General features: G+C 38.3%; 2 protein-coding genes across 7 annotated transcripts in view; one reads left to right on the top strand and one right to left on the bottom strand.

Moving 5' to 3' along the window:
* The window catches only part of btaf1 (BTAF1 RNA polymerase II, B-TFIID transcription factor-associated), a 51105-nt gene extending 48024 nt beyond the window's left edge, over nt 1-3081 (top strand). For both annotated transcript variants that reach the window (XM_059358879.1, XM_059358878.1), the window contains exon 38: nt 1980-3081. In XM_059358879.1, the coding sequence (XP_059214862.1) occupies nt 1980-2120 (141 nt within the window). In that variant the 3' untranslated portion in view covers nt 2121-3081. The remainder of the gene's footprint in view (nt 1-1979) is intronic.
* Nucleotides 3082-12071: 8990 nt separating this feature from the next.
* The window catches only part of cpeb3 (cytoplasmic polyadenylation element binding protein 3), a 71535-nt gene continuing 70808 nt past the window's right edge, over nt 12072-12798 (bottom strand). For all 5 annotated transcript variants that reach the window (XM_059358887.1, XM_059358888.1, XM_059358886.1 and 2 more), the window contains one exon: nt 12072-12411. In XM_059358887.1, the coding sequence (XP_059214870.1) occupies nt 12184-12411 (228 nt within the window). In that variant the 3' untranslated portion in view covers nt 12072-12183. The remainder of the gene's footprint in view (nt 12412-12798) is intronic.

Raw genomic sequence — 12798 nt, 5'->3', positions numbered from 1 at the left:
GGAAGTAGAAGTATATTTACATATATGTGTGTGTGTGTAGGTAGTTACCATCCCTTATAATAAATAATAAATATAATATAATACTAGGTGTGAATGCAGGAGCCTGAGGATCAGATGTCCTTATTAAGATACAGATCTCACATTAATAACCGCAGATTATTCTATCAGAGGTGCTCTGCTTCCCCCCGCTGACATCACATTTCTTTTTTTAAAAAGTGTGATAATTTCTTCAAACATTAGAATTCAGAGCATGGAGCGAGTCACTGATTCACACAGTTGAGGACGCGTTTAATGAGGCGAGGCTGCTGTTTATATCATCCTGTAACTAAATGTGTTTGGAGCCGAGAGGCATCAGAAGGAAAAAACCCAGAAGAGATAAAAAAAAACATCTGACAAAAGCTGTCGGCTTGTATTCCTGATAGAGCTGTGAGTCATCAGAGGCTCCGAGATAACATTTTACTCTGATACCTGAGTCACGATACGATTTTATCTGAAGCATTTTGTGATATGAGGAGTTTTGGGATACAATATGTTACGATTTAACTGTTTGAGTTTAATTTTGTGGATGCAAAATGCAGTTAATCAAGACATTTTTTGTCAAATAAGATAAAATTCTCAGTCTGTTCATCTCACTTTAGTCTTTTTATTTCTCCACAATGAGAGTCAAACCCACAGACTGACCAACAAAGTATTCAGTCAAACTGAACTGAACTGATATCAAACTTGTTGGACGACAACAACTGCAGCATTTTATCAAACTCTCAAAAACAACAAGCTTCATATGGAAGTAAATCTGAGTGTCATCGGAGTTTGAAATAAAAAAAGACAAGACAGAAAATTTCTAGCACTGAATATTTATGGATTGAAATTATGTATCTGAATGTTTTTCAATGTTAAAAATTAAACCAGAAAAAATTAAACCTTTTTTTTTGCAGTCGATTTTTTGCGTTTTAATTTTTTGAGGTTTAATTTTTAACGTTGAAAAACATTCAGATACATCATTTCAATGCATAAATATTCAGTGCTAGAAATTCAACGTCTTTTTTATTTCAAACTCCGATGACACAGCTTTACTTCCAGAGCTTCACTGCTCTGAATTTGTTTTAATGAAACATAAAAAAGCCATATTCTGCAGCGTTTTTTCAACAACTTCTCAACACGATATCCTGATGCACACAGTCCCTATAGACTCCTTAGATCTCTTGTTTCATATGATCCCAGTATCTCCAGTAGAAACTGATGGTTCCTCCACCTCTCATGCATTCACACCTGTACTTTAAGCTGTCCACTGTGATTGGACCAGCCAGGATGCATGTTCAGGTATGAACGGGGCCTTGGAGGCATGTTTGAGTGCCGTTTACTGTCCTTTTACAGGCTCTCTGCAGGTTTCAACAAGGCACATTTAAGACTTTTGAAGACTTTTTAAGAACTTAATGAAAACAGTTTAAGACCCATTTCACATCCAGACTGGCAAAAAAGGACAAAAGACATGGAGGAAAATTGGGGCCCAGAATTACTTGCAAAGTTTATGAATTTACTCACAGCTCAAATAATTCCCCTCTCTCCCCACTCCGTCTAAAAAAACCTGAATCAGTTCCAGTTTTTTAACGGCCCAACACCACAAACCTGTAAGGTGTGGCTCATGAAAAAAACAAACTTTTTCTTGAAAACAAATTGAATAACTGAATTTTTTTAATTAAACTTTTTTTTTTAAAATCAGCGTTGTTTTGACAACAACACTTGGTACATATAGATTCTTTAGATCTTCTAGTTTCATATGATACCAGTATCTCCAGAATATTCCCACTATGGCCTCTAATAATACTGACTATCGATACTATGCTACATCGATATTTTTCCCCTACTGTAATTCCTGACATACACTCCTATACCTGTGTAACATGTGTCACGTTACGAACATGTCTAACTGTCTCCTATATGAATGTTTGGCTAACTGTTTATATGAATGTGTGTTGCAGGGCGAGAAGGGCGAGCAGGCGGCGTCCACCTCAGGGAAAGCCTCCATGAAGTCGGTGCTGGACGGACTGGGAGAGTTATGGGACCAGCAGCAGTACGACACAGAGTACAACCTGGACAGCTTCATGACCTCCCTGCAGTAACACACACACACACACACACACACACACACACACAGCCTCCGTCTGCTGGCCGAGCAGGACCTGGTCACAGCCTGAGGAGCCCCGTTACTGCTGCTGCTGCTGCTGCTGCCCCAAGCCCCGCCCCCTCCACTCCAAGCCCCGCCCTCTCCACCCCCACACCATCAACAAATGTCCCAAAGCAATAACTGAAACACAGCCAGTGCTTCGGTATCTCCTGAAGTCCTTGTTGAGGGCAAAAAACATAGGAAATAACGATATGATGATGTACCACCTGCATTGTTTGTTTACATCTACTACATGATGCTGTGACATCACTGTACACAGTGATGTCACAGCATCATGTGTCATAATGATCTTTTATAGGAACAGCACCAGGTCCTTTTACAGCCTGCCGCCCTCCTTCCATGTCGCATTGCCACCAGAGTATACAGTGTTAACTGCTTTCAGACGCCATTACCCCGACGCCACCACTATCACTTTATCATCACAAGGTCTTAAAAGCACTGCAACATCGGCCACCACCTCCCACTGATGGATACAGACATGACAAAAGGGAAACGGTGGCGAGAGTGAAAGAGGTCGCGGGACGTCGTCACGGCGTGTTTTTTTAGCGGCTGTTGGGTGGCGGCTCTACCAGGAACAAGATGACTCCCATTCTCCAGTTTGTGCTCGCAGTGGTTAGTGTCCGGCTCCTTAACGTGGAGTGATTAGTGTCCGGCTCCTAAACGTGGAGTGATTAGTGTCCGGCTCCTAAACGTGGTGGAACTATGAGCTGGGGGAAGCACTGCACTTGAAGCAGCATTACAGAGACTGAACATGGGGCCAAGCTGAAACCGGTACCTGAAACTTGTCACCAGTATTTTAAAAAAAAGAAATAATAGACTCTTGTATATATTTCTGTAATTGCTGCTTTTTGTTTATGATTGTGGAATTGTAATAAATTCTACAGACCTTTGAACTACACAGCTTTCTGTCTTTTTTCTTTTTCTTTTCTTTGAATGGCCACTAGATGGTGCTGCTGTACATTCAACAAAAAGGATCATGACTAGACATGAATGAGCCAAAAATATGGCCACATTAGTCTTATTTTGACACAATTATAGATATTTAAAGGTCATCAGCTGCAAACTAAATGAGGATGTACACACTAATGGAGTTATTTTCCATGTTGGCCTTCAAGAATGGACTCAGAGTCTAAACTTAAACTCATAAATGGAGCTTGTAGAGAGATTGTTTATTTCAGGGTCAAGAATGAAGTTGCAGTCTTTACTTTAAAGCCAACGTGGACAAGAAATGCTTTTAAAATGCTCAGAAAAGTAAAAGTTTAATTGAAGACATGCTAAAATAATTTGTATTTCATAAGCAACAATACTGTATAATACTTGTACCACATATATCAACAAATGTGCAACTTTGAAAACTGAATTTGCGTGTTTTGAATTATTTGAAATGTTAAGAGTGTCAACTTCTAATTATATTTCAGGTTCACAATTTTAGATTTAAGTGTAAGAATGCAGGGTTTCTAGTTGCTTATCTGAGCTCGTCTTTCTTGGATCATTAGAATTTTTCATCTTGAATTTTATCGAGCAACTTGTGGCTTTTTTTAGGGTCTTTTCAGTTAAATTGTTAATATAATTACACCCCTTTTGCAACCTTTGACTCATAAATATTTAGTAGCAACTTAAATATAGTTTCAAGATGACACACTAGGGGGTTCTAAATTTACGAACTCAAGGAAAAAATGAATGTTAATTTCAAAGGGTAAAATTCAAACCACATACATTCAGATGGCTTTTCAAAGTAAAATATTTCAGTCTTCTCTTACCTTCCTCTCCTTCTGTCCAAAAAATCTAAACATCTACAATCCTAGGAAAACTCCCATTTGATGATGAAGATCATGTGATCTGATAGAAAGCTCCAGAACAGCTTCTAAACAGACTGTGTGTGAAGAAAGTAATTATTATGGAAGCTTTGTCTGCATGTGAAGAATGAATCCATTACACTGAAAGGACAGATGTGGGAATATCGTCACACTGTTAAAAATAATCGCCTAAAAAGTTGGGTTTTTTTGCCTAAATCATCTCCTCATAGCCACCTATGGTAAAATCTCCCCCATCCTCAGTTGATCAGATAATGTGATTTCACCCCTTTAAGATAATGGCCTATGTCAAGTGTGTGACTTAGGCATAATAAATCTGCTTAAGTCAAAATAAAATGGTAACACTTTATTTTGAAGGTGTCTACATAAGAGTGACATGAGTGGATGTGGGATGTGTCATGAACATTAATGACACTTTGCAGTAACATTAATGCTCATACTTGTCATGTCATGTTTCTGACAGGCTTGTGTCACTCTTATGTAGACTCCTTCAAAATAAAGTGCTACCATATCTTGCTTAAGTCACAAAGGCATGTTCAAAACATTTCCTAAGTCATTTATTTCTCTTAAGTTACATAATGTACACACAGTGTTATTACTATGCCAATAGCCATCCTTTGTTACATCCTTTTAGAGTGAAATGATCAATAAATGTCATATGTTACACTTTTGGTGAAGTTTTTTTGTGTTTCCTGCAAAACTTGAAAAAATGAGTTAGGAGATTATTTTAACAGGGTGACGATTTATAAAGATTGTAAGTTGCGATGCGAGTTAGTGCTGGTCAGCTGTCTGGTGCATGACGGGACAGAGATGACAGACAGGAAGTGGATGCCATGCCAAAGACCACAAGGTTTCACAGCGTCATACAACTACGTTTAATAAGATTTTGCTTATTAGTACAGAAAAAGGAAAAATTAAGGTGGGAACTACAAACTCTGAAGCAGTAGTAAGCATTAGCAGCATTGAGCTCCATGTTTTTCAAATCACAGTTATACTGCAAAAAGTTCAAGTCAACAATCTCAAAAGCCTCGCCAAGATAGAACCAGTGTTCAAGTCAGGAAATAAAAACCTACAAAATAAAAGCACAGATGCCTTAATAGAAAAACAAAACAAATGTACATTTTCAAAAAGTCGTGGGATGTTTTGTGAAAAAAAGCACATTACCATTTTTTTTTCATCTATTTTGAGATCACAACATGACGAGACCGACAGTGTTTACCTACCCAGAGAACGCCCATGAAGCAGAAGTGAATATACAGAATACTACCCAAGTCTAGTTACATGAAATACATACGTATATCTATAGAGAGGAATATATAAAATGGTTGGTTGCCATCATCCAAATCATGATCTTTTTCATTTTGCACATACACTTTGTGTTATAGTTCAGGTATAAACTGTTTGTTAGGTGAAAGAGAAATTAAAGGGGAGGGAAAACAAGATAAATACTTGTATGGTGGTATGGTGGTGAATAATACAGAGCCCTGGGAGAGAGAGAGAGACTGGGACTGGTTAAAGACATATTATAGCATCAGCTGTAGAAACTGGTAGAAAAGGCCAGAAATAACATTATCACATGAGCAACAACGTCTTTTTGGATGAAGACAGGAAAAGACGTCCAAAACATTTCAGCCTAAAATAAAGAAACAGTTCGACATTTTGGGGAAATTCACTCACTTATTATTCTTATTAAGAGTTAGATGAAATTAACACAACCACTGTCATGTCTGCAGTAAATATGAAGCCAGTTTATAACATGGCTTTGTTAGAAACTCTTAAAATCTGATTAATTATCAAATTAGAGCATTCTACGGTCTGTTGTTTCTCATTTCTATCAAAATTTTTTAAATCATTTATATTTTTGTCAAATTATAAGATTACTTTTGGATAATGTACGGTAAGCAGGTCATTATTGGTAAATAAACCGCGCCAGAATCATGCAGCGTTGTTTATTTCCGATAATGAACCGCTTACTGTACATTATCTCTTATTTTAGCATAACAATTGGGAACAGTTAGCCTAGCCGGGTTAAAAAAGCTACACAATCTGCTGACCAGCACCAATTAAACTCACTAATTCACATTAAATTAATAGAAAAACTGTGAAAAAGTGTGAAACAGGTTATATGAAGGGCTTGTTTTTAGACAAAACTTAAGGAATTCACTGCTACCGGACAGGAAATAGTCAAGCACATAACCCCTGAACATTACAACACGTAGCTTTTACATTAATATAGTTTTTTTTATTGGTTTAATAGGTGGATTTTGTTTGGACAGAGCCAGGCTAGCAGTTTCCTCAATTCCAGTCTTTATGCTAAGCTAACTAGCTGCTAGCTGAAGCTTCACATAGAACTACAGCTAACAACTGCTAATCTTAGCCGCCTAGCATAAAGACTATATAGGCAGGGAGAATATAGCTAGTTTGTTAAATTCATACAAAAAAACAAAGTGTAAAATGACACATTATGTTGTTATATAAAGAACTTGTTCTTGGATAAAACTTTGAGAAGTCCCAGCCAAGAAATAATCTGAAGTTAGCTTCACATTTAGCCTAGCATCAAATTGGCTAGCTTGGCTCTGACCAAAAATGTGCTTTTCACCCAATCAGAAGCTCACAAATTAACACGTTACATGTTGTTTCTTTAACGTGAACACAAAGCAAAGTGTAAAAATTACGAGTTGTAGTTTTACAGGTGGTTATGTAGCAGGGTGCTAATGCTAGGTTAAGCTAACTAGCTTTTTACATTCATGGAAAAAAAGTATTAGACCTCCTTCGTTTTTTTCAATTTCGAGTTCATTTTAATGCCTGGTACAACTAAAGGTGCATTAGTTTGGACAAATATAATGATAACAACAAAAATAGCTCAAAAGAGTTTAATTTAAGAGCTGATATCTAGACATTTTCCATGTTTTTCTTGATAATAACCAAAATCATTATCAAGAAAACCATGAAAATGTCTAGATATCAGCTCTTAAATTAAACTCTTTTGGGGTTTTTTCCCCACGACTGTATATATCTTTCATTTTGCCCATGTATACATACTGGAGTATGTATAAAAACCTAGCAATTAATCGTTTAATTGATCGTTAACATTATAGATGCTCCAGTTGGCAGGTTTTCCCATGGTTTTCTTGATAATGATTTTGGTTATAATCAAGAAAACCATGGAAAATGGCTAGATATCAGCTCTTTTTCATGGTTTTCTTGATAACGATTTTGGTTATATCAGGTTAAATGTCTAGATATCAGCTCTTAAATAAACCCTTCTGAGCTAATTTTGTTGTTATCATTATATTTGCCCAAACAAATGTACATTTAAGGCATTAAAATGAACAAGAAATTGAAGAAAACAAAGGTCTAATAATTTTTTTCGATGACTGTAGGTATCTATCGTATTCTATCTTTTTATGCATCGTACAGACAAAACAGTGGCGTCAATTTATCTCGTCCAACTCTTTTTTCAAGAAGGCGAAATAGAGTTCTGTCCAAAAAATATCAAACTATTCTTTTCAAGGCAGATTAGGATTAAAAAAAATAACAAAAATCATCGTACAGATACAAAACAAACGTCAGGGAAATAAAAAAAAAAAAACACTTTTGCCTATGACTTATTAAGATTCTACAGTTGCACATGCTCTTTCCCAAACTTTGTATATTACACAGTGAATCTCTACATTTACATTCGTACTTAAATACAATCACACTGGTGCACTCTGCAGGACCGATAGCTACTACATGAAGGATGTGACATGGCTGTTTGTTTATGAGGAGCTGTTGGTTTATATTATATTTCATGTGAGGAAAATGTTGTTGCTCTCATTGCACAAAGTGAGGACGAGTTATTGTAGTTAGTGGTAAGAGTAGCAGTAGTAGTAGTAGTAGTAGTAGTATTGTAGTAGCAGAAGCAATGTAAATGGTCAGTGGTGTTGTCCATCTTCCACAATTACATCACAACATACTGCTGTATGCTCCATTCTGCCATTTTTATTTTATTGCCCGTTCATTTGTTTACATTGCGAATCACTTTAACATCACCAACCACCAATCTGCTGTTTGTCAAGAAGTTTTTTTCTCCTTTTTTTTAATCTCCGTAGATCATTTTCACACTAATGTAAAGCAACATCAGCGAGTTAACACATAAAGCTTAGCAGTTCAAGAATCGAGAGACACTTTAGTAACAATATTACAAATTTTTTTTCAGCTTCAAAACAAAATAATGAAAAAAGTGAACAAACAGAAAAAAATAAACTTTTTTTTTTCAAGAATTAGCATCATAAAATTAATTTATTCCAAGTAAAAATACAAAATAATATTAATAATAATAATAATAATAATAATAATGACATTGACCAGATATGAAAGTCTCCCCCAGAAATAACTATTAATGGTTGGAGAACAAAATAAGTCTGTAAAAGAAAAAAAAAAACGAAATAAAAATGAAAATATGTAAATATGTTTAAATTCTTTTCTTTTTTAGCAAAACTTTCTAAAAATAATGAAAATTTTCTCAGTACAAAGGCTACATTACTACTGGAAGGTACTAGCAGGTAGAGTAGGTAAATACACAGTAGAAAATGATTTTAGTGAATCACAATGCTTGCAATGAAAATAATTCTGCAATAAAGATTTATGCCTCTTTTTCTTGTTTTTCTTCTTTTCTACAAACAGTACAAACAGTATTGCACATTACAACAAAGAATCAAGGTTCTTAGCCTTAAAAAATGGGACTAATTCAAGTCTTGCGTGAATAGAAGGCCACCAGTCAATTGATGCACCTTTTGGGGCTTTCGATCAAGTTACAGGTGAAAACACGTGTGTCTGTTTTTGTGTTAAAAATAACATTCTTGTCTCTCTAAACCTCCTCCAGCTGTTGATTCACTGTCTCTCTTTTTATTCTTTTTTTTTTCTTTTTTTAGAGTTTTCTCCCGACGACGTCAGGCTAACAAATCAGGGTCACACGTTGCTTTTTTACAAAAACAAAAGGGAGCACATACTTTTAGGAAACATAAAAAACTTCTCTTAAAAAAATAATGAACAGAAGATCTCTTTCACAACTCTGGTCAGCATAGTAAATGATTGATTATAAATATACAAAAAACGTGGGAAATATGTTCAGTTTTCTCTCTGAGCACCTGATAGTTTGTTTTTATTCCTAAAGAGCTTCTTCTTCTCCGATGTTTCCACCAGTGGGACTCCTCATCCTCACCTCGCCTCCACTAACTACATTATTATATTAGTTATAAAGCTCTAGCTCCTTCAGTTGTTGTCTTTTTCAAAAAAATAAATTCTTAAAATAAAAAGCAAAAATAAGCATGATAAAAATAAAAAAATCAACCATCTGTTAAATCATTTCTCTCGAAGAATTAAATTAATATATATTTTTTTCATCTGAATAAACTTACTTAGAAAATATCAGTTTCTCTCCTAATATATTTCAAAATTGAGGTATTGCAAAAAGATCTTGTCAGTCAGAAAGCACGCTTTTATCGTCTTTTTTTTGTTGTTGTTGTCTTTTAACAAAAAGAACTGCTGATCGTCGAAAAAACTGTTCGGATACAAAGAGTAGTGCATAACAAATATCTATCTATAGAGAAGGAACAAACATAGAAAAACCGTCCGGGTGGAGAAAGAAAAGTCACAAAAACACCCAGAATTCACTTTCATAGGGATACGTATTATTACTCATGGTTAGCCTCTTCTTCTTCTTCTTCTTCTTCTTCTTTTTTTTTTCCTCTATCAGTAAAAAAAGTTTCTTCTGCTTAGTTTTAATTAGTTTTTTCTCACTTGGACAACAAAAACATCTATCGTAAAGCAAAAAAAAACAAAAACAGTTTGCGACTAAAACGAGAAAGAGGAACGGGTCTGTGGGGCGCCAGCACGGGACGATCACAACTCACGGATAAAAAAATAAAATAAAAAAATAAAACTAAAGGGGGACGACACACATTAACTCACAATGATGTAGGATCCGTTCGGATTGTCCACAAAACTGCTAAAACCAGTGTAACTTGCCCCCCCCCCCCCCAGAGCCGCCCGTCATCAGCAGCCATTACTTTAATTTCTCCCCCCCCCCCACACTGACCCCCCTCCCCCCCACTGACCCCTCCCCCCCATTCCTGTTTAAACTGCGCACCATAATCTTTTGATAAAAACTAAAAAGATATATATATATTTATATATGTCCACCCTTTTTTTTTTTTAGCAGGTCCATTACTTCAAGCTTTGCAGGAAAAAAAAAATCTGGATAAATATGGTAATAACCCCAGCTCGCACATCTGCTTCTTCTGGCAATATAATAATATAATTATATAATCCCCGTTCCCGCCCAGCCGCGTAGTGAGCATGTGCAGAGATATCTCGTTATCAACCTCAAGGCTCCAGTAGCTTCATTGTTTTATTATTTTACCCTCCCCACCCATTCTCCACCCAGGCTCCGCCCTCTTTTCCTACTCGCCTGCACCGTCAGCTCCCCCTGCAGGAGGCCGTGTGAACTGCAGGCGGCTGTTCGCTCCATGTGTTAGGGGTCAAAGGTCGAACACGTGTGTGTGTGTGTGTGTGTGTGTGTGTGAGCTCTTTGGTTGCATTCTGAGACGTAAACGTGCGCTTTTTTCGTCGACGGTGGATTAACAAATTAACCAAAAAAAAACCAAAAAAAAACTCAGTTTCAGCTCACATTGTTGCGTCTTCTCTTGTGTTTATAGGCCTGTTAGTGTGCGTAAGAAAGACAGCCGTCCATGTGTCGGTGTGTGTGTGTGTGTGTGTGTGTGTGTACAAGAGAACATATATACGTGTGCATACACTAGTTATGAAGTTTCACAGGACTTCTATGTCGGACATTGACGACAGTTAAAGCGAATCACAGTTCTAGGCATACTCAGACCTAACTACATACGGTATAAAAAATTGCACAATTATATCAACAATCACTGCAAAAAAGTACTTCACCTATCATAGACAGTTTTAAATGGTAATCCTACATTTAATTTGTGATTATTAAGGTTGTTTTTTTTCTTCCCTCCCTGTCGTCTGGAGGCGTTTCGCTGCCTGTTTGTGCAGAAAACCGCCTGTTTCTGTTTCTGTTTCTGTTTCTGTCCAGTTTTTCGTGCGAGTCGAACGTCTATTAGTGTGTTGTGCAACATGGGCAGAGTCCAATAGTAGACATGATACTGAAGAGTCTATTGCATGCAGCAACCTGATTGAAATAAACATGCAGTTGAGGGGCGACCCCCCCCCCCCCCCCTCGGACCCCCCTCCCCCCCACGAAGGTAGCCTCCAACGTCACCACCAGGTGCTTCTGTTGATCGTATGTTTATTATTATTATTATTTTACACCCTAGCCTGAATAAATATGGTATCTTGTCCATACCATGATCTTTAGCAGCAAAGCTATTGCAGCATTACATTTACATAACACTAAAAAATAATGTTATTATAAAAATAAGGACCTAGAAATCAAAAGCAAACTAATCCGATTGCGCGTATGAGGTATTAATATTTTCAGAGTCAGAATTGAGAGCCGTGTTATTGATCCTGCGGGCCGTGATCAGGCGTCTTGCTACATCTTATGCCACCTAGTTTATCTGTATGCATTAATTTCATTTTGCCTTTGGTAAATTTTTTTTTTTTTTGAAGTAGGGGCAATATAACTACAGCTTTTGAAAATAAGTGCATGCTCCTTTTACATAAAATTTAAAGTATCTATATATGTATAGATAGGTACAAAACAAAAAATATATACTTTTTTTTTTTTTAAATATTTGTATGGTCCCACCTCTGTGTCAGTAAGGAGGGGCTGTCAGGACCCGTCAACACTACGGGGACCTGACAGGAGCCAGGTGTTGAACATACCATCCTGTGTGTGTGTGTGTGTGTGTGTGTGTGTGTGTGTGTGAGAGATTTTGTGCCAAAGTGCAAATTCTAAGCTGATTTCATCCCCCACAATGCTTCATCAGAGGGGAACCATAGAAGAGTTCAGAGCCGTGGTTTATGAGGACAGTCTGTATTTGACCGAATCCTTTAGATTTTTTTTTTCATCAGGTGTTTGTGGGGCAGGTGGAGTAGAGGAGGGGGGGCTGGGGGGGGCTGTAGACCAGCAGGAGGCGCAGGTTTCTCTTTTTTTAGGGGGTCTGGTGGGTCCCATGGTGGGTCCCCGCGGCGGGGCTGGCTGGTCCCCGCTCCGCCTCCTCAGCTCCAGCGGAAGGAGACGTGCCGGGGCCGGTCCCCGCCCTCCTTCACCAGCGGCTTGTGGAACTCGCGGCCGGCCCGGGAGTGGATGCTGGCCCAGCAGTACTCGCAGTAATACTGCAGGCACGTCACGTTGGCACAGAAGAACGGAGCGAACTTCCCGCCGCAGCGAGCGCCCTGACACTCGTCACACATCTGGTCGTCCAGCACGTACGGCTTCACCTCCACCTGGAGGACAGGAGGAGCAGGAGGAGCAAGAGAGAACAGGAGGAGCAGGAGGAGACAACAGGAGGAGCAGGAGGAGACAACAGGAGGAGCAGGAGGAGACAACAGGAGGAGCAGGAGGAGCAGGAGGAGACAACAGGAGGAGCAGGAGGAGACAACAGGAGGAGCAGGAGGAGCAGGAGGAGACAACAGGAGGAGCAGGAGGAGACAACAGGAGGAGCAGGAGGAGCAGGAGGAGCAGGAGAGGACAGGAGGAGCAGGAGGGAGCAGGAGGAGCAGGAGGAGACAACAGGAGGAGACAACAGGAGGAGGAGGGACAGGAGGAGCAGGAGGAGGTGTTAGTCTCAGAGAGCAGAGAAGGAGTCAGATCACTTTTATTTGATACATTCT

The sequence above is a fragment of the Centropristis striata genome, chromosome 20, assembly GCF_030273125.1.
Source record: "Centropristis striata isolate RG_2023a ecotype Rhode Island chromosome 20, C.striata_1.0, whole genome shotgun sequence".
NCBI lineage: Eukaryota > Metazoa > Chordata > Actinopteri > Perciformes > Serranidae > Centropristis > Centropristis striata.
This window is presented reverse-complemented; position numbering and strand designations above follow the sequence as displayed.